This window comes from Oncorhynchus keta, chromosome 23 (assembly GCF_023373465.1).
Source record: "Oncorhynchus keta strain PuntledgeMale-10-30-2019 chromosome 23, Oket_V2, whole genome shotgun sequence".
NCBI lineage: Eukaryota > Metazoa > Chordata > Actinopteri > Salmoniformes > Salmonidae > Oncorhynchus > Oncorhynchus keta.
The window spans coordinates 1,985,830-2,013,366 of record NC_068443.1 but is presented as its reverse complement, the minus strand read 5'-3'; the positions used below and the strand labels follow the sequence as shown (position 1 = coordinate 2,013,366).

The following is a 27,537-nucleotide window of genomic DNA, read 5'->3' as shown; positions in this document are numbered from 1 at the left end:
TGCTTACTGCACTGTATCTAATGCTTACTGCCCTGTATCTGATGCTTACTGCACTGTATCTAATGCTTACTGCGCTGTATCTAATGCTTACTACAGACCCTGGTTCGTTTCCAGGCTATATTACAACCGGCTGTGATTGGGAGTCCTTTTTTAAAAAAATGTTTTTATTTATTTAACCTTTATTTAACCAGGTAGGCCAGTTGAGAACATCTTTATTTAACCAGGTAGGCCAGTTGAGAACATCTTTATTTAACCAGGTAGGCCAGTTGAGAACATCTTTATTTAACCAGGTAGGCCAGTTGAGAACATCTTTATTTAACCAGGTAGGCTAGTTGAGAACATCTTTATTTAACCAGGTAGGCCAGTTGAGAACATCTTTATTTAACCAGGTAGGCCAGTTGAGAACATCTTTATTTAACCAGGTAGGCCAGTTGAGAACATCTTTATTTAACCAGGTAGGCCAGTTGAGAACATCTTTATTTAACCAGGTAGGCTAGTTGAGAACACCTTTATTTAACCAGGTAGGCCAGTTGAGAACAGGTTCTCATTTACAACTGCGACCTGGCCAAGATAAAGCAAAGCAGTGCGACAAAAACAACAACACAGAGTTACACATAAACAAACGTACAGTCAATAACACAGTAGCAAAAGTCTATGTACAGTGTGTGCAAATGTAGTAAGATTAGGGTGGTAAGGCAATAAATAGGGCATAGTGGCAAAATAATTACAATTTAGCAATTAACACTGGAGTGATAGACGTGCAGAAGATGAATGCAAGTAGAGATACTGGGGTGCAAAGGAGACAAAAAATAACAATATGGGGATGAGGTAGTTGGATGGGCTATTTACAGATGGGCTATTTATAGATGGGCTATTTACAGATGGGCTGTGTACAGGTGCAGTGATCTGTGAGCTGCTTACAGATGGTGCTATTTACAGATGAGATATAAGACTCCAGCTTACAGATGATTTTTGCAATTCCTGTACAGGTGGGTGATCTGTGAGCTGCTCTGACAGCTGGTGCTTAAAGTTAATGAGGGAGATATAAGACTCCAGCTTCAGTGATTTTTAGATTCCTAGTCAGGTGGGTAATGTACTGTATCTTGTAGATTCCTAGTCAGGTGGGTAATGTACTGTATCTTGTAGATTCCTAGTCAGGTGGGTAATGTACTGTATCTTGTAGATTCCTAGTCAGGTGGGTAATGTACTGTATCTTGTAGATTCCTAGTCAGGTGGGTAATGTACTGTATCTTGTAGATTCCTAGTCAGGTGGGTAATGTACTGTATCTTGTAGATTCCTAGTCAGGTGTTTTGCTGCTCAGCACCATTTTGTTTCTCTCGGGTGTTACCAGTCTTGAAGCAATGACATCGTACACTAGAAGTGTTATCTCTCCCTGGCCTGTTGCCATTTGCTGCGGCTTTTCCCACAGTGCACCTCGTCAATCCTCTAAACGCTATTGAATGCCCCCAGAAACATTGTATGGGTCTATATTGTATTATACCATGAGAAAAATCTCTTTCCTCTCCTCTTTCTCATTCCTATCTGTAACGTTCAGTATATATTATCTTCCTGATTTCCTCTCGGTGTTAGTTCTGACTCTCCTTATCTCCTCTCTCTCCTCTCCCCTTTCTCTCTCCTATCTCCCCTTTGCTCTCCCCTTCTATCTCTCCTCTTTCTCATTCTCTCTCCCCTTATGTCTCTTTTCTCTCTCCTTCTCTCCCCTTCTCTCTCTCATCTCCCCTTTCTCTCTCTTCTCTCTCCTCTCTCTCCTTCTCTCCTTCTCTCCTCTCTCCCCTTCTATCTCTCCTTCGCTCTCTCCTATCTCTCCTTCTCTCTCCTTCTTTCCCCTTCTATCTCTCCTTCTCTCTCTCCTCTTCTCTCTCTTCCCTCTCCTTCTCTCTCTCCTCCCTCCTTTCTCTCTCTTCTCTCTCCCCTTATTTTTCTCCTTTTTTCTCCTCTCTGTTCTTCTCTCTCCTTCTCTCTCCCTCTCTTTCTCTCTCCTTCTCTCCCCTTCTCTCTCCCCTTCTCTCTCCTTCTCTCTCCTTCTCTCTCCTTCTCTCTCCTTCTCTCTCTCTTTCTCTCCCCTTCTCTCCCCTTCTCTCTCCCCTTCTCTCTCCCCTTCTCTCCCCTTCTCTCTCCTTCTCTCTCTCCTTCTATCGCCCATTCTCTCTCCCCTTCTCTCTCTCTCCTCTTCTCACTCCCTTTCTCCCTGTCTGTCCATCAGTCTTCGCTGGGATGGGTCCCCTCCTCTGTTACCACGGTGACCACTGCTCTCTGGTCGTCATAGAAACATCAGCCGCATCAGTCATGTTGTTTCCCAGGAAAAACAAGATATATATTTGTAGAAGCTCTTCTAATATCCATTGTGCTAAATCAGTTTTAATGAGCCTGCTTTCTCAACAGGTGTGTTAAAGATCGCCTTTTGTTAAATGTGTCTATGTGTCTTTACTGTAAGGTCAGCTACTGTGATTCTACCAAGAGGTCCAGTAACATGACAGCACTCTTGTTCCTCACAGAGCTCAGCTGGAGAGGAGGAGGAAACAGGAGGAAGCCAAGAAGCACCTGAGACAGCACCTACGGTGAATATCTCTCTTTTTTGTTTTTAAATTGAGTTTGATGGTCTGGGGGCCCGAATAGAATGACAAATAATTAGTAGATTTGTAGGAAATTGACCTGAAGAAGCCCAAACAGATTTTTTATTTTACCTTTATTTAACTATGCAAGTCAGTTAAGAACAAATTCTTATTTTCAATGACGGCCTAGGAACAGTGGATTAACTGCCTGTTCAGGGGTAGAACGACAGATTTGTACCTTGTCAGCTCAGGGATTTGAACTTGCAACCTTCCGGTTACTAGTCCAACGCTCTAACCACTAGGCTACCTGCCACCTCTACACTCTATCCACTAGGCGACCCTGCCACCTCTACACTCTAACCACTAGGCGACCCTGCCACCTCTACACTCTAACCACTAGGCTACCCTGCCACCTCTACACTCTAACCACTAGGCTACCCTGCCACCTCTACACTCTAACCACTAGGCTACCCTGCCACCTCTACACTCTAACCACTAGGCTACCCTGCCACCTCTACACTCTAACCACTAGGCTACCCTGCCACCTCTACACTCTAACCACTACCCTGCCACCACTACACTCTAACCACTCGGCTACCCTGCCACCTCTACACTCTAACCACTACGCTACCCTGCCACCTCTACACTCTAACCACTAGGCTACCCTGCCGCCTCTACACTCTAACCACTAAGCTACCCTGCCACCTCTACACTCTAACCACTAGGCTACCCTGCCACCTCTACACTCTAACCACGAGGCTACCCTACCACCTCTACACTCTAACCACTAGGCTACCCTGCCACCTCTACACTCTAACCACTAGGCTACCCTGCCACCTCTACACTCTAACCACTAGGCTACCCTGCCACCTCTACACTCTAACCACTAGGCTACCCTGCCACCTCTACACTCTAACCACTAGGCTACCCTGCCACCTCTACACTATAACCACTAGGCTACCCTGCCACCTCTACACTCTAACCACTAGGCTACCCTGCCACCTCTACACTCTAACCACTAGGCTACCCTGCCACCTCTACACTCTAACCACTAGGCTACCCTGCCACCTCTACACTCTAACCACTAGGCTACCCTGCCACCTCTACACTCTAACCACGAGGCTACCCTGCCACCTCTACACTCTAACCACTAGGCTACCCTGCCACCTCTACACTCTAACCACTAGGCTACCCTGCCACCTCTACACTCTAACCACTAGGCTACCCTGCCACCTCTACACTCTAACCACTAGGGTACCTGCCTCCTCTACACTCTAACCACTAGGCTACCTGCCAACCCTCCACTCTAACCACTAGGCTACCCTGCCACCTCTACACTCTAACCACTAGGCTACCCTGCCACCTCTACACTCTAACCACTAGGCTACCCTGCCACCTCTACACTCTAACCACTAGGCTACCCTGCCACCTCTACACTCTAACCACTAGGTACCTGCCTCCTCTACACTCTAACCACTAGGCTACCTGCCAACCCTCCACTCTAACCACTAGGCTACCCTGCCACCTCTACACTCTAACCACTAGGCTACCCTGCCACCTCTACACTCTAACCACTAGGCTACCCTGCCACCTCTACACTCTAACCACTAGGCTACCCTGCCGCCTCTACACTCTAACCACTAGGCTACCCTGCCGCCTCTACACTCTAACCACTAGGCTACCCTGCCGCCTCTACACTCTAACCACTAGGCTACCCTGCCGCCTCTACACTCTAACCACTAGGCTACCCTGCCGCCTCTACACTCTAACCACTAGGCTACCCTGCCACCTCTACACTCTAACCACTAGGCTACCCTGCCACCTCTACACTCTAACCACTAGGGTACCTGCCTCCTCTACACTCTAACCACTAGGCTACCTGCCAACCCTCCACTCTAACCACTAGGCTACCCTGCCACCTCTACACTCTAACCACTAGGCTACCCTGCCACCTCTACACTCTAACCACTAGGCTACCCTGCCACCTCTACACTCTAACCACTAGGTACCTGCCTCCTCTACACTCTAACCACTAGGCTACCTGCCAACCCTCCACTCTAACCACTAGGCTACCCTGCCACCTCTACACTCTAACCACTAGGCTACCCTGCCACCTCTACACTCTAACCACTAGGCTACCCTGCCACCTCTACACTCTAACCACTAGGTACCTGCCAACCCTCCACTCTAACCACTAGGCTACCCTGCCACCTCTACACTCTAACCACTAGGCTACCCTGCCACCTCTACACTCTACCCACTAGGCTACCCTGCCACCTCTACACTCTAACCACTAGGCTACCCTGCCACCTCTACACTCTAACCACTAGGCTACCCTGCCACCTCTACACTCTAACCACTAGGCTACCCTGCCACCTCTACACTCTAACCACTAGACTACCCTACCACCTCTACACTCTAACCACTAGGCTACCTGCCACCTCTACACTCTAACCACTAGGCTACCCTGCCACCTCTACACTCTAACCACTAGGCTACCCTGCCACCTCTACACTCTAACCACTAGGCTACCCTGCCTCCTCTACACTCTAACCACTAGGCTACCCTGCCACCTCTACACTCTAACCACTAGGCTACCCTGCCACCTCTACACTCTAACCACTAGGCTACCCTGCCACCTCTACACTCTAACCACTAGGCTACCCTGCCACCTCTACACTCTAACCACTAGGCTACCCTGCCACCTCTACACTCTAACCACTAGGCTACCCTGCCACCTCTACACTCTAACCACTAGGCTACCCTGCCACCTCTACACTCTAACCACTAGGCTACCCTGCCACCTCTACACTCTAACCACTAGGCTACCCTGCCACCTCTACACTCTAACCACTAGGCTACCCTGCCACCTCTACACTCTAACCACTAGGCTACCCTGCCTCCTCTACACTCTAACCACTAGGCTACCCTGCCACCTCTACACTCTAACCACTAGGCTACCCTGCCACCTCTACACTCTAACCACTAGGCTACCCTGCCACCTCTACACTCTAACCACTAGGCTACCCTGCCACCTCTACACTCTAACCACTAGGCTACCCTGCCGCCTCTACACTCTAACCACTAGCCTACCCTGCCGCCTCTACACTCTAACCACTAGGCTACCCTGCCGCCTCTACACTCTAACCACTAGGCTACCCTGCCGCCTCTACACTCTAACCACTAGGCTACCCTGCCGCCTCTACACTCTAACCACTAGGCTACCCTGCCGCCTCTACACTCTAACCACTAGGCTACCCTGCCGCCTCTACACTCTAACCACTAGGCTACCCTGCCGCCTCTACACTCTAACCACTAGGCTACCCTGCCTCCTCTACACTCTAACCACTAGACTACCCTGCCACCTCTACACTCTAACCACTAGGCTACCCTGCCACCTCTACACTCTAACCACTAGGCTACCCTGCCACCTCTACACTCTAACCACTAGGCTACCCTGCCACCTCTACACTCTAACCACTAGGCTACCCTGCCACCTCTACACTCTAACCACTAGGCTACCCTGCCACCTCTACACTCTAACCACTAGGCTACCCTGCCACCTCTACACTCTAACCACTAGGCTACCCTGCCTCCTCTACACTCTAACCACTAGGCTACCCTGCCACCTCTACACTCTAACCACTAGGCTACCCTGCCACCTCTACACTCTAACCACTAGGCTACCCTGCCACCTCTACACTCTAACCACTAGGCTACCCTGCCACCTCTACACTCTAACCACTAGGCTACCCTGCCACCTCTACACTCTAACCACTAGGCTACCCTGCCACCTCTACACTCTAACCACTAGGCTACCCTGCCACCTCTACACTCTAACCACTAGGCTACCCTGCCACCTCTACACTCTAACCACTAGGCTACCCTGCCACCTCTACACTCTAACCACTAGGCTACCCTGCCACCTCTACACTCTAACCACTAGGCTACCCTGCCTCCTCTACACTCTAACCACTAGGCTACCCTGCCACCTCTACACTCTAACCACTAGGCTACCCTGCCACCTCTACACTCTAACCACTAGGCTACCCTGCCACCTCTACACTCTAACCACTAGGCTACCCTGCCACCTCTACACTCTAACCACTAGGCTACCCTGCCACCTCTACACTCTAACCACTAGCCTACCCTGCCGCCTCTACACTCTAACCACTAGGCTACCCTGCCACCTCTACACTCTAACCACTAGGCTACCCTGCCGCCTCTACACTCTAACCACTAGGCTACCCTGCCGCCTCTACACTCTAACCACTAGGCTACCCTGCCGCCTCTACACTCTAACCACTAGGCTACCCTGCCTCCTCTACACTCTAACCACTAGGCTACCCTGCCACCTCTACACTCTAACCACTAGGCTACCCTGCCACCTCTACACTCTAACCACTAGGCTACCCTGCCACCTCTACACTCTAACCACTAGGCTACCCTGCCACCTCTACACTCTAACCACTAGGCTACCCTGCCACCTCTACACTCTAACCACTAGGCTACCCTGCCACCTCTACACTCTAACCACTAGGCTACCCTGCCACCTCTACACTCTAACCACTAGGCTACCCTGCCTCCTCTACACTCTAACCACTAGGCTACCCTGCCACCTCTACACTCTAACCACTAGGCTACCCTGCCACCTCTACACTCTAACCACTAGGCTACCCTGCCACCTCTACACTCTAACCACTAGGCTACCCTGCCACCTCTACACTCTAACCACTAGGCTACCCTGCCACCTCTACACTCTAACCACTAGGCTACCCTGCCACCTCTACACTCTAACCACTAGGCTACCCTGCCACCTCTACACTCTAACCACTAGGCTACCCTGCCACCTCTACACTCTAACCACTAGGCTACCCTGCCACCTCTACACTCTAACCACTAGGCTACCCTGCCACCTCTACACTCTAACCACTAGGCTACCCTGCCACCTCTACACTCTAACCACTAGGCTACCCTGCCTCCTCTACACTCTAACCACTAGGCTACCCTGCCACCTCTACACTCTAACCACTAGGCTACCCTGCCACCTCTACACTCTAACCACTAGGCTACCCTGCCACCTCTACACTCTAACCACTAGGCTACCCTGCCACCTCTACACTCTAACCACTAGGCTACCCTGCCACCTCTACACTCTAACCACTAGGCTACCCTGCCACCTCTACACTCTAACCACTAGGCTACCCTGCCACCTCTACACTCTAACCACTAGGCTACCCTGCCACCTCTACACTCTAACCACTAGGCTACCCTGCCACCTCTACACTCTAACCACTAGGCTACCCTGCCACCTCTACACTCTAACCACTAGGCTACCCTGCCACCTCTACACTCTAACCACTAGGCTACCCTGCCACCTCTACACTCTAACCACTAGGCTACCCTGCCACCTCTACACTCTAACCACTAGGCTACCCTGCCACCTCTACACTCTAACCACTAGGCTACCCTGCCACCTCTACACTCTAACCACTAGACTACCCTGCCACCTCTACACTCTAACCACTAGGCTACCTGCCTCCTCTACACTCTAACCACTAGGCTACCCTGCCACCTCTACACTCTAACCACTAGGCCACCCTGCCTCCTCTACACTCTAACCACTAGGCTACCCTACCACCTCTACACTCTAACCACTAGGCTACCCTCCCACCTCTACACTCTAACCACTAGGCTACCCTCCCACCTCTACACTCTAACCACTAGGCTACCCTGCCACCTCTACACTCTAACCACTAGGCTACCCTGCCACCTCTACACTCTAACCACTAGGCTACCCTACCACCTCTACACTCTAACCACTAGGCTACCTGCCGCCTCTACACTCTAACCACTAGGCTACCCTACCACCTCTACACTCTAACCACTAGGCTACCCTACCACCTCTACACTCTAACCACTAGGCTACCCTGCCACCTCTACACTCTAACCACTAGGCTACCCTGCCACCTCTACACTCTAACCACTAGGCGACCCTACCACCTCTACACTCTAACCACTAGGCTACCCTGCCACCTCTACACTCTAACCACTAGGCTACCCTGGTTTGACTAAACCACAACCCTTTCAAACCGTTCCTCCATTTGTAGACGATCACATGTCTCTCTATTATACATGGGAATACTTGGGGAACAGATTTCCTAAATTAAAATCACTTGGAGCTGATTTCTTGGTGTTTTTATAGTCCTTTATGTTCCCCCAAAACGTTTTGAATAAAACCACCCGCGGACCACCGGTTGGGAACCCTGGTCTGTAGTTACCGCTGAGCCACAGACGGAGATGTCACATGTACAGCCAAAACCGTTGACTGTAAAAGGCAGAACCTGTACTGATTGTAAAGGCACAGCCAGAGTCGATAGTCGATGCGGAATCACAGACGGCAGAAGCACAGTTAGAGCCAGTACTCACGGCAGACACAGTGGCAGAAGCACAGTTAGAGCCAGTACTCACGGCAGACACAGTGGCAGAAGCACAGTTAGAGCCAGTACTCACGGCAGACACAGTGGCAGAAGCACAGTTAGAACCAGTACTCACGGCAGACACAGTGGCAGAAGCACAGTTAGAGCCAGTACTCACGGCAGACACAGTGGCAGAAGCACAGTTAGAGCCAGTACTCACGGCAGACACAGTGGCAGAAGCACAGTTAGAGCCAGTACTCACGGCAGACACAGTGGCAGAAGCACAGTTAGAGCCAGTACTCACGGCAGACACAGTGGCAGAAGCACAGTTAGAGCCAGTACTCACGGCAGACACAGTGGCAGAAGCACAGTTAGAGCCAGTACTCACGGCAGACACAGTGGCAGAAGCACAGTTAGAGCCAGTACTCACGGCAGACACAGTGGCAGAAGCACAGTTAGAGCCAGTACTCACGGCAGACACAGTGGCAGAAGCACAGTTAGAGCCAGTACTCACGGCAGACACAGTGGCAGAAGCACAGTTAGAGCCAGTACTCACGGCAGAAGCACAGTTAGAGCCAGTACTCACGGCAGACACAGTGGCAGAAGCACAGTTAGAGCCAGTACTCACGGCAGACACAGTGGCAGAAGCACAGTTAGAGCCAGTACTCACGGCAGACACAGTGGCAGAATCAGAAATCGCCTCTTGAGAAGTAGCCAGAACCCGTGTTGACTGTAAGGTCAGTAGTTACTGTAGAGTCAGAGTCAGTAATGACTGTAGAGTCAGAGCCAGTAGTTACTGTAGAGTCAGAGTCAGTAATGACTGTAGAGTCAGGGTCAGTAGTGACTGTAGAGTCAGTAGTGACTGTAGATTCAGTAGTGACTGTAGAGTCAGAGTCAGTAATGAATGTAGAGTCAGAGTCAGTAATGACTGTAGAGTCAGAGCCAGTAGTGACTGTAGAGTCAGGGTCAGTAGTGACTGTAGAGTCAGGGTCAGTAGTGACTGTAGAGTCAGTAGTGACTGTAGATTCAGTAGTGACTGTAGAGTCAGGGTCAGTAATGAATGTAGAGTCAGTAGTGACTGTAGAGTCAGGGTCAGTAGTGACTGTATAGTCAGGGTCAGTAGTGACTGTAGAGTCAGTAGTGACTGTAGATTCAGTAGTGACTGTAGAGTCAGTAGTGACTGTAGAGTCAGTAGTGACTGTAGAGTCAGTAGTGACTGTATAGTCAGGGTCAGTAGTGACTGTATAGTCAGAGTCAGTAGTGACTGTAGAGTCAGTAGTGACTGTAGAGTCAGGGTCAGTAGTGACTGTAGAGTCAGGGTCAGTAGTTACTGTAGAGTCAGTAGTGACTGTAGATTCAGTAGTGACTGTAGAGTCAGAGTCAGTAGTGAATGTAGAGTCAGAGCCAGTAGTGACTGTAGAGTCAGGGTCAGTAGTGACTGTAGAGTCAGGGTCAGTAGTGACTGTAGAGTCAGTAGTGACTGTAGAGTCAGGGTCAGTAGTGACTGTAGAGTCAGGGTCAGTAGTGACTGTAGAGTCAGGGTCAGTAGTGACTGTAGAGTCAGGGTCAGTAGTGACTGTAGAGTCAGATTCAGTAGTGACTGTAGAGTCAGAGTCAGTAGTGACTGTAGAGTCAGGGTCAGTAGTGACTGTAGAGTCAGGGTCAGTAGTGACTGTAGGGTCAGTAGTGACTGTAGAGTCGGAGCCAGTAGTGAATGTAGAGTCAGAGTCTTTAGTGAATGTAGAGTCAGAGCCAGTAGTGAATGTAGAGTCAGAGTCAGTAGTGACTGTAGAGTCAGAGTCAGTAGTGACTGTAGAGTCAGAGTCAGTAGTGACTGTAGAGTCAGAGTCAGTAGTGACTGTAGAGTCAGAGTCAGTAGTGACTGTAGAGTCAGGGTCAGTAGTGACTGTAGAGTCAGGGTCAGTAGTGACTGTAGAGTCAGGGTCAGTAGTGACTGTAGAGTCAGGGTCAGTAGTGACTGTAGAGTCAGGGTCAGTAGTGACTGTAGAGTCAGGGTCAGTAGTGACTGTATAGTCAGGGTCAGTAGTGACTGTATAGTCAGGGTCAGTAGTGACTGTAGAGTCAGGGTCAGTAGTGACTGTAGAGTCAATCAGTAGTGACTGTAGAGTCAGTGTCAGTAGTAACTGTAGAGTCGGAGCCAGTAGTGAATGTAGAGTCAGAGTCAGTAGTGACTGTAGAGTCAGGGTCAGTAGTGACTGTAGAGTCAGGGTCAGTAGTGACTGTAGAGTCAGGGTCAGTAGTGACTGTAGAGTCAGGGTCAGTAGTGACTGTAGAGTCAGTCAGTAGTGACTGTAGAGTCAGGGTCAGTAGTGACTGTAGAGTCAATCAGTAGTGACTGTAGAGTCAGTGTCAGTAGTAACTGTAGAGTCGGAGCCAGTAGTGAATGTAGAGTCAGAGTCAGTAGTGACTGTAGAGTCAGGGTCAGTAGTGACTGTAGAGTCAGGGTCAGTAGTGACTGTAGAGTCAGGGTCAGTAGTTACTGTAGAGTCAGTAGTGACTGTAGATTCAGTAGTGACTGTAGAGTCAGGGTCAGTATTGACTGTAGAGTCAGGGTCAGTAGTGACTGTAGAGTCAGGGTCAGTAGTGACTGTATAGTCAGATTCAGTAGTGACTGTAGAGTCAGTAGTGACTGTAGATTCAGTAGTGACTGTAGAGTCAGGGTCAGTAATGAATGTAGAGTCAGTAGTGACTGTAGAGTCAGGGTCAGTAGTGACTGTATAGTCAGGGTCAGTAGTTACTGTAGAGTCAGTAGTGACTGTAGATTCAGAGTCAGTAGTGACTGTAGAGTCAGTAGTGACTGTAGAGTCAGGGTCAGTAGTGACTGTAGAGTCAGGGTCAGTAGTTACTGTAGAGTCAGTAGTGACTGTAGATTCAGTAGTGACTGTAGAGTCAGGGTCAGTATTGACTGTAGAGTCAGGGTCAGTAGTGACTGTAGAGTCAGGGTCAGTAGTGACTGTATAGTCAGATTCAGTAATGACTGTAGAGTCAGAGTCAGTAGTGACTGTAGAGTCAGGGTCAGTAGTGACTGTAGAGTCAGGGTCAGTAGTGACTGTAGAGTCAGAGCCAGTAGTGACTGTAGAGTCAGGGTCAGTAGTGACTGTAGAGTCAGAGTCAGTAGTGACTGTAGAGTCAGGGTCAGTAGTGACTGTAGAGTCAGGGTCAGTAGTGACTGTAGAGTCAGGGTCAGTAGTGACTGTAGAGTCAGGTTCAGTAGTGACTGTAGAGTCAGGGTCAGTAGTGACTGTAGAGTCAGAGTCAGTAGTGACTGTAGAGTCAGGGTCAGTAGTGACTGTAGAGTCAGGGTCAGTAGTGACTGTAGGGTCAGTAGTGACTGTAGAGTCGGAGCCAGTAGTGAATGTAGAGTCAGAGTCTTTAGTGTATGTAAAGTCAGAGCCAGTAGTGAATGTAGAGTCAGAGTCAGTAGTGACTGTAGAGTCAGAGTCAGTAGTGACTGTAGAGTCAGAGTCAGTAGTGACTGTAGAGTCAGGGTCAGTAGTGACTGTAGAGTCAGGGTTAGTAGTGACTGTAGAGTCAGGGTCAGTAGTGACTGTAGAGTCAGGGTCAGTAGTGACTGTAGAGTCAGGGTCAGTAGTGACTGTAGAGTCAGGGTCAGTAGTGACTGTATAGTCAGGGTCAATAGTGACTGTAGAGTCAGTCAGTAGTGACTGTAGAGTCAGGGTCAGTAGTGACTGTAGAGTCAATCAGTAGTGACTGTAGAGTCAGTGTCAGTAGTAACTGTAGAGTCGGAGCCAGTAGTGAATGTAGAGTCAGAGTCAGTAGTGACTGTAGAGTCAGGGTCAGTAGTGACTGTAGAGTCAGGGTCAGTAGTGACTGTAGAGTCAGGGTCAGTAGTGACTGTAGAGTCAGGGTCAGTAGTGACTGTAGAGTCAGTCAGTAGTGACTGTAGAGTCAGGGTCAGTAGTGACTGTAGAGTCAATCAGTAGTGACTGTAGAGTCAGTGTCAGTAGTAACTGTAGAGTCGGAGCCAGTAGTGAATGTAGAGTCAGAGTCAGTAGTGACTGTAGAGTCAGGGTCAGTAGTGACTGTAGAGTCAGGGTCAGTAGTGACTGTAGAGTCAATCAGTAGTGACTGTAGAGTCAGTGTCAGTAGTAACTGTAGAGTCGGAGCCAGTAGTGAATGTAGAGTCAGAGTCAGTAGTGACTGTAGAGTCAGCCAGGGAATACAGAAATGAATTAAGTCCTAATCTATGGATTTCACATGATGGTGGAAAATAAGTATTTGGTCACCTATAAACAAGCAAGATTTCTGGCTCTCACAGACCTGTAACTTCTTCTTTAAGAGGCTCCTCTGTCCTCCACTCGCTACCTATATTAATGGCACCTGTTTGAACGTGTTATCAGTATAAAAGACACCTGTCCACAACCTCAAACAGTTACACTCCAAACTCCACTATGGCCAAGACCAAAGAGCTGTCAAAGGAAACCAGAAACAAAATTGTAGACCTGCACCAGGCTGGGAAGACTGAATCTGCAATAGGTAAGCAGCTTGGTTTGAAGAAATCAACTGTGGGAGCAATTATTAGGAAATGGAAGACATACAAGACCACTGATAATCTCCCTCGATCTGGGGCTCCACGCAAGATCTCACCACGTGGGGTCAAAATGATCACAAGAACGGTGAGCAAAAATCTCAGAACCACACGGGGGGACCTAGTGAATGACCTGCAGAGAGCTGGGACCAACGTAACAAAGCCAGTAACACACTACGCCGCCAGGGACTCAAATCCTGCAGTGCCAGACGTGTCCCCCTGCTTAAGCCAGTACATGTCCAGGCCTGTCTGAAGTTTGCTATAGAGCATTTGGATGATCCAGAAGAAGATTGGGAGAATGTCATATGGTCAGATGAAACCAAAATATAACTTTTTGGTAAAAACTCAACTTGTCGTGTTTGGAGGACAAAGAATGCTGAGTTGCATCCAAAGAACACCATACCTACTGTGAAGCATGGGGATGAAAACATCATGCTTTGGGGCTGTTTTTCTGCAAAGGGACGTGGACGACTGATCCGTGTAAAGGAAAGAATGAATGGGGCCATGTATCGTGAGATTTTGAGTGAAAACCTCCTTCCATCAGCAAGGGCATTGAAGATGAAACGTGGCTGGGTCTTTCAGCATGACAATGATCCCAAACACACCGCCCGGGCAATGAAGGAGTGGCTTCGTAAGAAGCATTTCAAGGTCCTGCAGTGGCCTAGCCAGTCTCCAGATCTCAACCCCATAGAAAATCTTGGGAGGGAGTTGAAAGTCTGTGTTGCCCGGCAACAGCCCCAAAACATCACTGCTCTAGAGGAGATCTGCATGGAGGAATGGGCCAAAATACCAGCAACAGTGTGTGAAAACCTTGTGAAGACTTACAGAAAACGGTTGACCTCTGTCGTTGCCAACAAAGGGTATATAACAAAGTATTGAGATAAACTTTTGTTATTGACCAAATACTTATTTTCCACCATACTTTGCAAATAAATTCATAAAAAAATCCTACAATGTGATTTTCTGGATTTTTTTTTCTCATTTTGTCTGTCATAGTTGAAGTGTACCTATGATGAAAATTACAGGCCTCTCTCATCTTTTAAGTGGGAGAACTTGCACAATTGGTGGCTGACTAAATACTTTTTTTCCCCACTGTATGTGTCTGTTGGTCACAGATACCTTAAAAAAAGGTATCTGGTGTGGATCAGAAAACCAGTCAGTATCTGGTGATGCCACCATTTCCCTCATGCAGCACATCTCCTTCACATAGAGCTGATCAGGCTGTTTATTGTGGCACGTTGTCCCACTCCTCTTCAATGGCTGTGTGAAGTTGTTGGATATTGGCGGGACCTGGAACACGCTGTCGTACACGTCAATCCAGAGCATACTGCCATGTGGGAACAACAGCCGGCCATATGCACTAGTCTGGAGGGGTTCGTGGGAGAAGTGAGGAAGGTCTTTGATGCCCCATACTCTGGGCGAGAGGCCGCCCGGAAGCTAATCCAGCTTCGGCAGGACTCCCGCTGTAGCTGATGATGCAGTGGATTTCTGCGCGTTGGCGGTGGAGAGTGCTTGGAATCGAGAGGCACTGTTCTATATGTTCCTGCACGGCGTCTCAGAGGAGGTCAAGGACAAGCTTGCAGCCCGGGAGTTACCTACGGAGCTCGATTGCCTCATCACTTTGACCATCCGTATCGATGGGCGATTACGGGAACGACAGAGGGAGAGTCACCGCTTCCTGAGCATATGCCACTATGTAGAGCTGGGCTGTCAACAGCAGAACGGCAATATAGGATCGACACGAAGAGTTGTCTGTATTGCGGGACTCTTGGTCATTTTGTGTCCTCTTGTCCTTTAAAGAAACCAGGCTCACCAGTAGGAGCAAGTATTCTCGTGGGCCATATGGAGAACATTCCTGCTTCCCCTGCTCACACCCCTTTTCACGCCATTCTGCTGTGCGGAGACCAGTCCAAATCTTTCTGGGTTCTCGTTGACTCTGGAGACGACGAAAGCTTTTTGGATGCTACCCTGGTCTACTGGTACCGTCATGGGCTGAAGCCCGTTCTGCCACGCCCATTGCCTAAAATCAGCACAACCTGCCCCGGGATGTCTTCCTGGGGGCTCGGAAAGTGCCCCAGACCTCTCCGGAGCACTAGGAACTCCGGGAGGTGTTCAGCAAGGCCCGGGCCACTTCGCTTCCACCGCACCAATCCTATGACTGCGGGATTGACCTTCTCCCTAGCACCACGCCACCCCACGGACATCTGTACTCTCTGCCGGGACCGGAGACCAAGGCTAATTATTTTATTTCATTTATCCATTATTTTACCAGGTAAGTTGACTGAGAACACGTTCTCATTTGCAGCAGCGACCTGGGGAATAGTTACAGGATGATTGAGCCAACTGGGGATTATTAGGTGACCGTGACGGTTTGAGGGCCAGATTGAGAATTTAGCCAGGACACCGGGGTTCACACCCCTACTCTTACGATAAGTGCCATGGGATCTTTAATGACCTCAGAGAGTCAGGACACCCGTTTAACGTCCCATCCGAAAGACGGCACCCTACGCAGGGCAGGGGCATTGGGATATTTTTTTAGACCAGAGGAAAGAGTGCCTCCTACTGGCCCTCCAACACCACTTCCAGCAGCATCTGGTCTCCCATCCAGGAACTGACCAGGACCAGCCCTGCTTAGCTTCAGAAGCAAGCCAGCGGTGGTATGCAGGGTGGTATACTGCTGGAGACCTACATTGGGGACTCACTAGCTGCTGGATTTATCCGTCCCTCTTCCTCTCCCGCCGGCGCAGGGTTCTTCTTCGTGGAGAAAAAGGACAAGACCCTGCACCCATGCATTGACTAGTAGGGACTCAATGACATTACTGTTAAGAACCGTTACCCGCTACCACTCATCTCCTCGATCTTCGAGCTGCTCCAGGTGGCCACTGTGTTTTCCAAGCTGGATTTACGGAACGCCTACCACCTGGTGCAGATACCAGAAGGGGATGAGTGGAAGACCGCCTTCAACACAGCAAGTATTTGGTCATGCCCTTTGAACTCACCAATGCCCCTGCTGTGTTCCAGGCTCTGGTGAATGGTATTCTCCGTGAAATGTTGAACCGGTTCATCTTCGTCTACATTGATGACATCCTCGTCTTCTCCCGCTCCCCTCAATAACTTTTCTGGGTTACATCATCTCTGCTGGGAGTGTCCAGATGGATCCTGGGAAGGTGAGAGCAGTGATGGATTGGCCTCAGCCTACATCCAGGGTGCAGTTGCAACGTTTCCTGGGGTTAGCCAACTTCTATCGTTGCTTTATCCGGGGTTACAGCATCCTGGCTTCCCCCCTATCAGCACTCACCTCACCCAAGGTTCCGTTCACATGGTCTCCAGCTGCTGACTGGGCGTTCCGGGACCTCAAACATCGCTTCACCACAGCTCCCATCTTGGTGCATCCGGACCCTTCCCATCAGTTTGTGGTGGAGTCCGATGCTTCAGATGTCGGATTTGGGGGTTGTCTTGTCCCAGTGTTCTGCCATTGACCTCAAGCTACATCCCTGCGCCTGCTTCTTCCATCGCCTCAACGCCACGGAAAGGAACTACGATGTGGGGAATTGTGAGCTTCTCACGGTGAAGATGGCGTTGGAGGAATGGAGGCACTAGCTGGAGGGGGCGGAACATCCGTTCATCGTGTTGATTGACTACAAGAAGCTGGAGTATCTCCACACCACTCCAGGCAAGCCTCAACTCCAGGCTAGCCAGATGGGCCTTGCTGTTCACACTGTTCAACTTCTCCCTCTCATACCGGCCGTGATCCAAGAATGTCAAGCCGGATGCACTGTCCCGACGCTATAGCCCCACGACTACTACCCTGGAACCCGAGACCATCCCATCCCACTTCATGCCTGGCGACGGCACTCAGCTGGGGAGTGGGGAAGCAGGTCCGTGAGGCACTGTGTTCCCAGCTGAATCCCGGGTGGGGGGAGGGGGACGACCAGATGTTCGATCCTGACACCGTCCGCTCTGCAGTCCTGGAGTGGGCCCACTCCTCCAGGCTGGCCTGCCACCTGAGTGCCCATTGGACCCTGGCCTTTGTGTGACAGCGCTTTTGGTGGCCTACTATGGTCCCTGACGTGTCCGCATTTGTCAATCCGTGTGTCTAGAATTAAGCCCATGTCTCACAGCCCTTTGTCTTCTATTTCCAGGCCCACCCCTACTCCCCGTGTCGTCGATGGCCATCCGGCTTAACCTGAGGGTTCGACCAGGGGGTTTACAGTACCTGGTTGACTGGGAGGGTTGTGGCCCGGAGGAGAGGTGCTGGGTCCCCGCTAGAGTCATCCTGGACCCAGCCCTCATCGCTGACTTCCACTGCCGACACCCCGGTCAACCAGGTATGTGCCCAGTTAGGACGCCAGGTGGCGCCCCCTAGAGGTGGTGGAGGGGTACTGTCACTCCCTGATCTGTTTCGCCTGTCTTTGTGATTGTCTCCATCCCCCTCCAGGTGTTGCCCATCTTCCCCATCTGTCTTGTTTGTCAAGGCAGCTAGTGTTTTTCTGACAGCTCCTGCTTTTCCCCAGTCCCTCTTTTCTCGTCCTCCTCATTTTTGACCTTTGCCTGTCTTGACTCTGTACCCGCCCACCTGACCACTCTGCCTGTCCCTGAGCCTGCCTGCCATCCTGTACCTTTGCCCCACTTCTGGATTACCGACCTCTGCCTGACCTGACCCTGAGCCTGCCTGCCGTCCTGTACCTTTACCCCACTTCTGAATTACCGACCTCTGCCTGACCTGACCCTGAGCCTGCCTGCCATCCTGAACCTTTTCCCCACTTCTGAATTACCGACCTCTGCCTGACCTGACCCTGAGCCTGCCTGCCATCCTGAACCTTTGCCCCACTTCTGAATTACCGACCTCTGCCTGACCTGACCCTGAGCCTGCCTGCCATCCTGAACCTTTACCCCACTTCTGGATTACCGACCTCTGCCTGACCCTGAGCCTGCCTGCCGTCCTGTACCTTTGCCCCTGTTGCTGTAATAAACATTGTTGCTTCGACACAGTCTGCATCTGGGTCTTACCTTGATACCTGATACTTATGTAAATAAGGTATTTCTGTTTTTTTTTTTTTATACATTTACAAAAATGTCTTAAAAACCTGTTTTTGTTGTGTCATTATGGGGTTTTGTGTGTAGATGGACTTTTTTTTACAATTTAATCCATTTTAGAATAAGGCTGTAACGTAAGAAAATGTGGACGAAGTGAATGAGTCTGAATATTTTCCGAATGCAGTGTATGTCAATTTCTGATAGATTGTATTATTTAATTGTCTTGCTCTCAATACGGTCTGAAAATGTAAATGCATTTTATTCCTGAAGCAAATTTCTGTTTTGTTTATTGTTTCTTGGGTTTTCCATTCCAGCATGGACCCTATTTCATTGTTTATTTTGATGGTTGTTTGTGTTCACTTAGGGGTTTAAAATTGTTTCTAGGACAAAGCTGTTGTAATTATTTTACAGTTAATTGACAGGACACATATGAGTTCCTAAATTACATATTCAAAATACCTATTAATGGTGAAGTTTTGCAGTTTTTATTTATTTCTTCTCAGAAACCCGAGCCAGCAGAGGAGTCGATCACGAAGGAGGTTCCTGTTGTCCACACAGAGACGAAAACCCATGAGTCTTCAGAGGTGTGTTCATTTGGGCAGAAGAAGAGAAAAGGAAAGCAACACTGAGTTTCTACTTGGTTCAGGTAGTCTTTCCATTCACTTCTGTTGGGTGCCTAATAAAAACTCATTTGAGTCACGTGACTTCTGACAGGGTGACACCAACCGTGACGCTGTCCCCGGTGTTCTGATGAGCGCTCAGACTATCACCTCGGAATCCAACGGAACCACGGCAACCACACACAACGCTAAGGTCAGGGGTCATTTCATGAGCTGACCCTTTTGACCTCGCTAGAATTCTACTCTCCTTTTTAGAATAAATAAATAGTAATACTAACCACTAACCATCTGTCTAGTACCACACCTATAATACTAACCATAACCCATCTGTCTAGTACCACACCTATAATACTAACCCATCTGTCTAGTACCACACCTATAATACTAACCCATCTGTCTAGTACCACACCTATAATACTAACCCATCTGTCTAGTACCACACCTATAATACTAACCCATCTGTCTAGTACCACACCTATAATACTAACCCATCTGTCTAGTACCACACCTATAATACTAACCCATCTGTCTAGTACCACACCTATAATACTAACCCATCTGTCTAGTACCACACCTATAATACTAACCCATCTGTCTAGTACCACACCTATAATACTAACCCATCTGTCTAGTACCACACCTATAATACTAACCCATCTGTCCAGTACCACACCTATAATACTAACCCATCTGTCTAGTACCACACCTATAGTACTAACCCATCTGTCTAGTACCACACCTATAATACTAACCCATCTGTCTAGTACCACACCTATAATACTAACCCATCTGTCTAGTACCACACCTATAATACTAACCCATCTGTCTAGTACCACACCTATAATACTAACCCATCTGTCCAGTACCACACCTATAATACTAACCCATCTGTCTAGTACCACACCTATAATACTAACCCATCTGTCTAGTACCACACCTATAATACTAACCCATCTGTCCAGTACCACACCTATAATACTAACCCATCTGTCTAGTACCACACCTATAGTACTAACCCATCTGTCTAGTACCACACCTATAATACTAACCCATCTGTCTAGTACCACACCTATAATACTAACCCATCTGTCTAGTACCACACCTATAATACTAACCCATCTGTCTAGTACCACACCTATAATACTAACCATAACCCATCTGTCTAGTACCACACCTATAATACTAACCCATCTGTCTAGTACCACATCTATAATACTAACCCATCTGTCTAGTACCACACCTATAATACTAACCCATCTGTCTAGTACCACACCTATAATACTAACCATAACCCATTTGTTAAATCTGCTGTCAGACTTTCTAGAGTACATAACAATATACTTTATATTCCTTACTCACCCTTTTTGCTACCAGACGGTTAATGGAGGGATCTCTGAAACCAGAGGAGAGGATTGTCAAGCAGGAGATATTTACCCTGATCAGGTCTCTGTCTCTCTCTCTCGCTGTCTCTCTCTCTCGCTGTCCCTCTCTGTCTTTCTCTGTCTTTCTCTCTCTTCATTTATCTTTCTCCATCTCTCTGTCCCTCTCTTTCTGAATCTCTCTGTCCCTCTCTTTCTCCATCTCTCTGTCCCTCTCTTTCTGAATCTCTCTGTCCCTCTCTTTCTGAATCTCTCTGTCCCTCTCTTTCTGAATATCTCTGTCCCTCTCTTTCTGAATCTCTCTGTCCCTCTCTTTCTGAATCTCTCTGTCTCTCTCTTTCTGCATCTCTCTCTTTATTTCTCTTTCTCCATATCTCTGTCCCTCTCTTTCTCCATCTCTCTGTCCCTCTCTTTCTCCATCTCTCTGTCCCTCTCTTTCTGAATCTCTCTGTCTCTCTCTTTCTCCATCTCTCTGTCCCTCTCTTTCTGAATCTCTCTGTCTCTCTCTTTCTCCATCTCTCTGTCCCTCTCTTTCTGAATCTCTCTGTCCCTCTCTTTCTGAATCTCTCTGTCCCTCTCTTTCTGCATCTCTCTCTTTATTTCACTTTCTCCATCTCTCTGTCCCTCTCTTTGTACATATCTCTGTCTCTCTCTTTCTGCATTTCTCTGCATCTCTTTCTACCCCTCTCTGTCTCACTTTATTTCTCTCTTTCTTATAGATCTGTTTAATATAAATGGATGAGGATTTCAAATATAATCGATTGAATGCTGAAGATTGTTAAGTTCCCAAACACTTTCTCTCTCTTTCTAATAGTGACAACAGACATACAGTTTTTCCTCATCAATCTACACACAATACCCCATAATGACAAAGCAAAAGCAGGTTTTTGGAATTTTTTGCAATGTGTTACAAAAAAAAAGAAAACTGAAATATGACATTCATAAGTAGATCCTTTTAGTCATAATAATCACATTTACATAAATATGCAGACCCTTTACTCAGTACTTTGTTGAAGCACCTTTGGCAGCGATTACAGCCTCAAGCCTTCTTGGGTATGACGCTACAAGCTTGGTAGACCTGTATTTGGGGACTTTCTCTCTCCATCTCTCCAGAGATGATCGATCGGGTTCAAGTCCGGGCTCAGGCTGGGCCACTCAAGGACAGGAGCTCTGTCAGAGTGACCATAGGGTTTTTGGTCACCTCTCTGACCAAGGCCCTTCTCCGTCGATTGCTCAGTTTGGCCGGGAGGCCGGCTCTAAGAAGTGTCTTGGTGGTTCCAAACTTCTTCCATTCAAGAATGATGGAGGCCACTGTGTTCTTGGGGACCTTCAATGCTGCAGAATTTTTTTGGTACCCTTCCCCAGATCTGTGCCTCGACACAATCCTGTCTCTGAGTTCTACGGACAATTTCTTCGACCTCATGGCTTGGTTTTTGCTCTGACATGCACTGTGAACTGTGGGACCTTATATAGACAGGTGTATGCTTTTACAAATCACGTCCAATCAATTGAATTTACCACAGGTGGAGTCCAATCAAGTTGTCGAAACATCTTAAGGATGATCAATGGAAACAGGATGCACCTGAACTCAATTTCAAGTCTCATAGCAAAGGGTCTGAATACAGAAGAGGACACACTTCCTAGGTTTTGACCTTTCTAGGGAGTTTTTCCAAGCTTCTACACCTGCATTGCTTGCTGTTTGGGGTTTTAGGCTGGGTTTCTGTACAGCACTTTGAGATATCAGCTGATGTACTTTTATAAATACATTTGATTTAATTTGACAAATAAGCTATTTCACTTGTTCTTTCTTTTTCATACATTTGTCAACTTTTCTAAAAAAAAAACTTTTTTAGCTTTGTAATTATGTGGCATTGTGTGTAGATTGCTGACGGGGGGGGGGGGGGAATGATTTCATCCATTTTAGAATAAGGCTGTAACGTAACAAAATGTGGAAAAGGTCAAGGGGTCTAAATATGATCTCCCTAAGCACTGTACATACCAGGCATCCAGATATGTATCAATTCATGACGTGACAGACGAGATGTAACTAGTGTACTAGCTTCTAGCTAAGTACTAAGTTCCAGCTACCTTATAGCCAATAGCCACACTCACTGACTTCCACTCTCCACCTAACATGTACATAACCTCCCTCCCTCTCTCCTCGTGACATGCCTGACCCCCCCCTTGTTGCCAAAAGCAAAGTGACTCTAACATGTACATAACATCCCTCTCTCCTCGTGACATGCCTGACCCCCCTTGTTGCCAAAAGCAAAAGTGACTCTAACATGTACATAACATCCCTCTCACCTCGTGACATGCCTGACCCCCTCGCTGCCAAAAGTGACTCTAACATGTACATAACATCCCTCTCTCCTCGTGACATGCCTGACCCCCCCCCCCCACCCCCCCACCCCTGACACTTCAGGTGTGCAAACCTCTTAGAGACTTTACAAGAGAGACAAACAAGCTGTTAATCGCTGACAAAGGTGACTCTAACACGTATTGATTCAGGTGGTTGAATACTAATCTAATCAATGTGTATTAGTCTTTATTTTCTTTTATTTAAGTTTTCTTTACAAATGTTAGAATTGTTTTTCTTACACTTTGACATTACAGAGTTTTTTTTGTGTGTAATTCATTGACAAAAAAAAGTGACAATTAAATCCATTTTAATCTCACTTTTGTAACACAACAAAAATGTGGAACAAAAGTCAATGGGTGCTAATACTGTGTGAAGACACTGTACAATCTAGCCGTCGAATCTATGCATCTGCTGTCCTTCCCGGCTGAGTTTGCCACTTGCAGACTCTGGCAAATGCATTGAAATCCCTCAGCCAATGTATGCACACAGGAAATGTATGCACACAGGAAATGTATGCACACAGGAAATGTATGCACACAGGAAATGTATGCACACAGGAAATGTATGGTAGAAGTAGTGCACTACAACCTATGGCCCCTGGTAGAAGTAGTGCACTACATCCTATGGGCCCTGGTAGAAGTAGTGCACTACATCCTATGGGCCCTGGTCACAAGTACTGCACTGCATCCTATGGGCCCTGGTAGAAGTAGTGCACTACATCCTATGGGCCCTGGTAGAAGTAGTGCACTACATCCTATGGGCCCTGGTCACAAGTAGTGCACTACATCCTATGGGCCCTGGTAGAAGTAGTGCACTGCATCCTATGGGCCCTGGTAGAAGTAGTGCACTACATCCTATGGGCCCTGGTCAGAAGTAGTGCACTGCATCCTATGGGCCCTGGTAGAAGTAGTGCACTACATCCTATGGGCCCTGGTAGAAGTAGTGCACTACATCCTATGGGCCCTGGTCACAAGTAGTGCACTACATCCTATGGGCCCTGGTAGAAGTAGTGCACTACATCCTATGGGCCCTGGTAGAAGTAGTGCACTACATCCTATGGCCCCTGGTAGAAGTAGTGCACTACATCCTATGGGCCCTGGTAGAAGTAGTGCACTACATCCTATGGGCCCTGGTAGAAGTAGTGCACTACATCCTATGGGCCCTGGTAGAAGTAGTGCACTACATCCTATTGGCCCTGGTTGAAGTAGTGCACTACATCCTATGGGCCCTGGTCACAAGTAGTGCACTTCATCCTATGGGCCCTGGTAGAAGTAGTGCACTACATCCTATGGGCCCTGGTCACAAGTACTGCACTACATCCTATGGGCCCTGGTACAAGTAGTGCACTACATCCTATGGGCCCTGGTAGAAGTAGTGCACTACATCCTATGGGCCCTGGTCACAAGTAGTGCACTACATCCTATGGGCCCTGGTCACAAGTAGTGCACTACATCCTATGGGCCCTGGTCACAAGTAGTGCACTACATCCTATGGGCCCTGGTCACAAGTAGTGCACTACATCCTATGGGCCCTGGTAGAAGTAGTGCACTACATCCTATGGGCCCTGGTAGAAGTAGTGCACTACATCCTATGGGCCCTGGTCACAAGTAGTGCACTACATCCTATGGGCCCTGGTCACAAGTAGTGCACTGCATCCTATGGGCCCTGGTCACAAGTAGTGCACTACATCCTATGGGCCCTGGTCATTAGCTTCTGAATGAAATAATAAACCCGTGTTTGTGTGTGTGTGTGTGTGTGTGTGTGTGTGTGTGTGTGTGTGTGTGTGTGTGTGTGTGTGTGTGTGTGTGTGTGTGTGTGTGTGTTCACGTTTGTGTTCGTGCGTGTCTGGTTTGCATGACTCATAACGAGACTGAGGTCTCCATGGCCTTGTCCTCAGCTCTGTGAGGTCTCCATGGCCTTGTCCTCAGCTCTGTGAGGTCTCTATGGCCTTGTCCTCAGCTCTGTGAGGTCTCCATGGCCTTGTCCTCAGCTCTGTGAGGTCTCCATGGCCTTGTCCTCAGCTCTGTGAGGTCTCCATGGCCTTGTCCTCAGCTCTGTGAGGTCTCCATGGCCTTGTCCTCAGCTCTGTGAGGTCTCTATGGCCTTGTCCTCAGCTCTGTGAGGTCTCCATGGCCTTGTCCTCAGCTCTGTGAGGTCTCCATTGCCTTGTCCTCAGCTCTGTGAGGTCTCTATGGCCTTGTCCTCAACTCTGTGAGGTCTCTATGGCCTTGTCCTCAGCTCTGTGAGGTCTCCATGGCCTTGTCCTCAACTCTGTGAGGTCTCTATGGCCTTGTCCTCAGCTCTGTGAGGTCTCCATGGCCTTGTCCTCAGCTCTGTGAGGTCTCTATGGCCTTGTCCTCAGCTCTGTGAGGTCTCCATGGCCTTGTCCTCAGCTCTGTGAGGTCTCCATGGCCTTGTCCTCAGCTCTGTGAGGTCTCTATGGCCTTGTCCTCAGCTCTGTGAGGTCTCCATGGCCTTGTCCTCAGCTCTGTGAGGTCTCTATGGCCTTGTCCTCAGCTCTGTGAGGTCTCTATGGCCTTGTCCTCAGCTATGTGAGGTCTCCATGGCCTTGTCCTCAGCTCTGTGAGGTCTCTATGGCCTTGTCCTCAGCTCTGTGAGGTCTCTATGGCCTTGTCCTCAGCTATGTGAGGTCTCCATGGCCTTGTCCTCAGCTCTGTGAGGTCTCCATGGCCTTGTCCTCAGCTCTGTGAGGTCTCTATGGCCTTGTCCTCAGCTCTGTGAGGTCTCTATGGCCTTGTCCTCAGCTATGTGAGGTCTCCATGGCCTTGTCCTCAGCTCTGTGAGGTCTCTATGGCCTTGTCCTCAGCTCTGTGAGGTCTCCATGGCCTTGTCCTCAGCTCTGTGAGGTCTCCATGGCCTTGTCCTCAGCTCTGTGAGGTCTCTATGGCCTTGTCCTCAGCTCTGTGAGGTCTCTATGGCCTTGTCCTCAGCTCTGTGAGGTCTCCATTGCCTTGTCCTCAGCTCTGTGAGGTCTCTATGACCTTGTCCTCAGCTCTGTGAGGTCTCTATGACCTTGTCCTCAACTCTGTGAGGTCTCCATGGCCTTGTCCTCAGCTCTGTGAGGTCTCTATGACCTTGTCCTCAGCTCTGTGAGGTCTCTATGACCTTGTCCTCAACTCTGTGAGGTCTCCATGGCCTTGTCCTCAGCTCTGTGAGGTCTCTATGGCCTTGTCCTCAGCTATGTGAGGTCTCTATGGCCTTGTCCTCAGCTCTGTGAGGTCTCTATGGCCTTGTCCTCAGCTATGTGAGGTCTCTATGGCCTTGTCCTCAGCTCTGTGAGGTCTCCATGGCCTTGTCCTCAGCTGTGTGAGGTCTCTATGGCCTTGTCCTCAGCTCTGTGAGGTCTCTATGGCCTTGTACTTTCAAAGAGAGAGAGAGAGATGTTTGCTTTAGTCCAGGATTCATCTATGTCTGGTAAACTGACCCTTAAATGAGCTGACCTCTTTCCAATTCCAGTATCCTGCACTGTGTTATGTTCGCGCGGTAATTTACCGAGAGAAAGCATCAGCATGGCTCTGCCATGGCCTCAGGCTCTCCTAATCTGCCTCCGATACTGTACCGTTTCCTACGTGGCTCCCAATGCGAGGGAACGTACTAACCGAGACTGTTTCTCTCTGTCTCTGTTTTTAGGAGTAAGGACAGCTCTATATCCCCCCCCCTGGTAGAAGGACTCGCCCTCCAACCTCCTCCAGCGTCATGATGGACCTCATTACATTACTGTGCCCGCCTGCTGGGCCTGTTATAACTACAGTCGAGACTATAGAGCCAGCCTGTTGTTCTACAGACGGACTCTGCTCCGTAGAAATATAACCTATAGAACGGGCCTCCCCATTCCAGTCAATGATGGCATGATAGATTGTAATTCTATGCTTTGTTCTCAATGGGGCCCGATCCATGTGCTTAACTTGGACTTTGTAAAAAAAATCATCCATTGATGTCAATGCGGGGGGGGGGACAAATTATGTCGTTAGAGTTTAACATTCCCATCATCAGTCTCATCCGGGATTATCAACATGCATATTGCATGAGCAAAACTAAGCAGTTTAGCATTATTATGAAAAATGATTATATCAGATTACTACTCCCACACTGTCAGATTATAAACAATGATATCAGATTACTACTCCCATACTGTCAGATTATAAACAATGATATCAGATTACTACTCCCATACTGTCAGATTATAAACAATGATATCAGATTACTACTCCCATACTGTCAGATTATAAACAATGATATCAGATTACTACTCCCAACCTGTCAGATTATAAACAATGATATCAGATTACTACTCCCATACTGTCAGATTATAAACAATGATATCAGATTACTACTCCCATACTGTCAGATTATAAACAATGATATCAGATTACTACTCCCATACTGTCAGATTATAAACAATGATATCAGATTACTACTCCCATACTGTCAGATTATAAACAATGATATCAGATTACTACTCCCATACTGTCAGATTATAAACAATGATATCAGATTACTACTCCCATACTGTCAGATTATAAACAATGATATCAGATTACTACTCCCATACTGT

At 48.5% G+C, this 27,537-nt stretch overlaps 1 protein-coding gene and 1 long non-coding RNA gene across 3 annotated transcripts in view; one reads left to right on the top strand and one right to left on the bottom strand.

Annotated features, from left to right (window-relative positions):
• The window catches only part of LOC118380165 (band 4.1-like protein 3), a 159,232-nt gene extending 132,311 nt beyond the window's left edge, over positions 1-26,921 (top strand). For both annotated transcript variants that reach the window (XM_052475957.1, XM_052475956.1), the window contains 3 exons: positions 2,518-2,580; positions 19,104-19,246; positions 26,613-26,921. In XM_052475957.1, the coding sequence (XP_052331917.1) occupies positions 2,518-2,580; positions 19,104-19,229 (189 nt within the window). In that variant the 3' untranslated portion in view covers positions 19,230-19,246; positions 26,613-26,921. The remainder of the gene's footprint in view (positions 1-2,517; positions 2,581-19,103; positions 19,247-26,612) is intronic.
• Positions 2,928-6,691, bottom strand: LOC127910878 (uncharacterized). Its single transcript, XR_008076507.1, has 3 exons — positions 5,610-6,691; positions 4,166-4,330; positions 2,928-3,279 (listed from the first exon to the last, which is right to left on the bottom strand). It is a non-coding gene; the product is annotated as an uncharacterized LOC127910878 (long non-coding RNA).
• Positions 26,922-27,537: the final 616 nt, after the last annotated feature.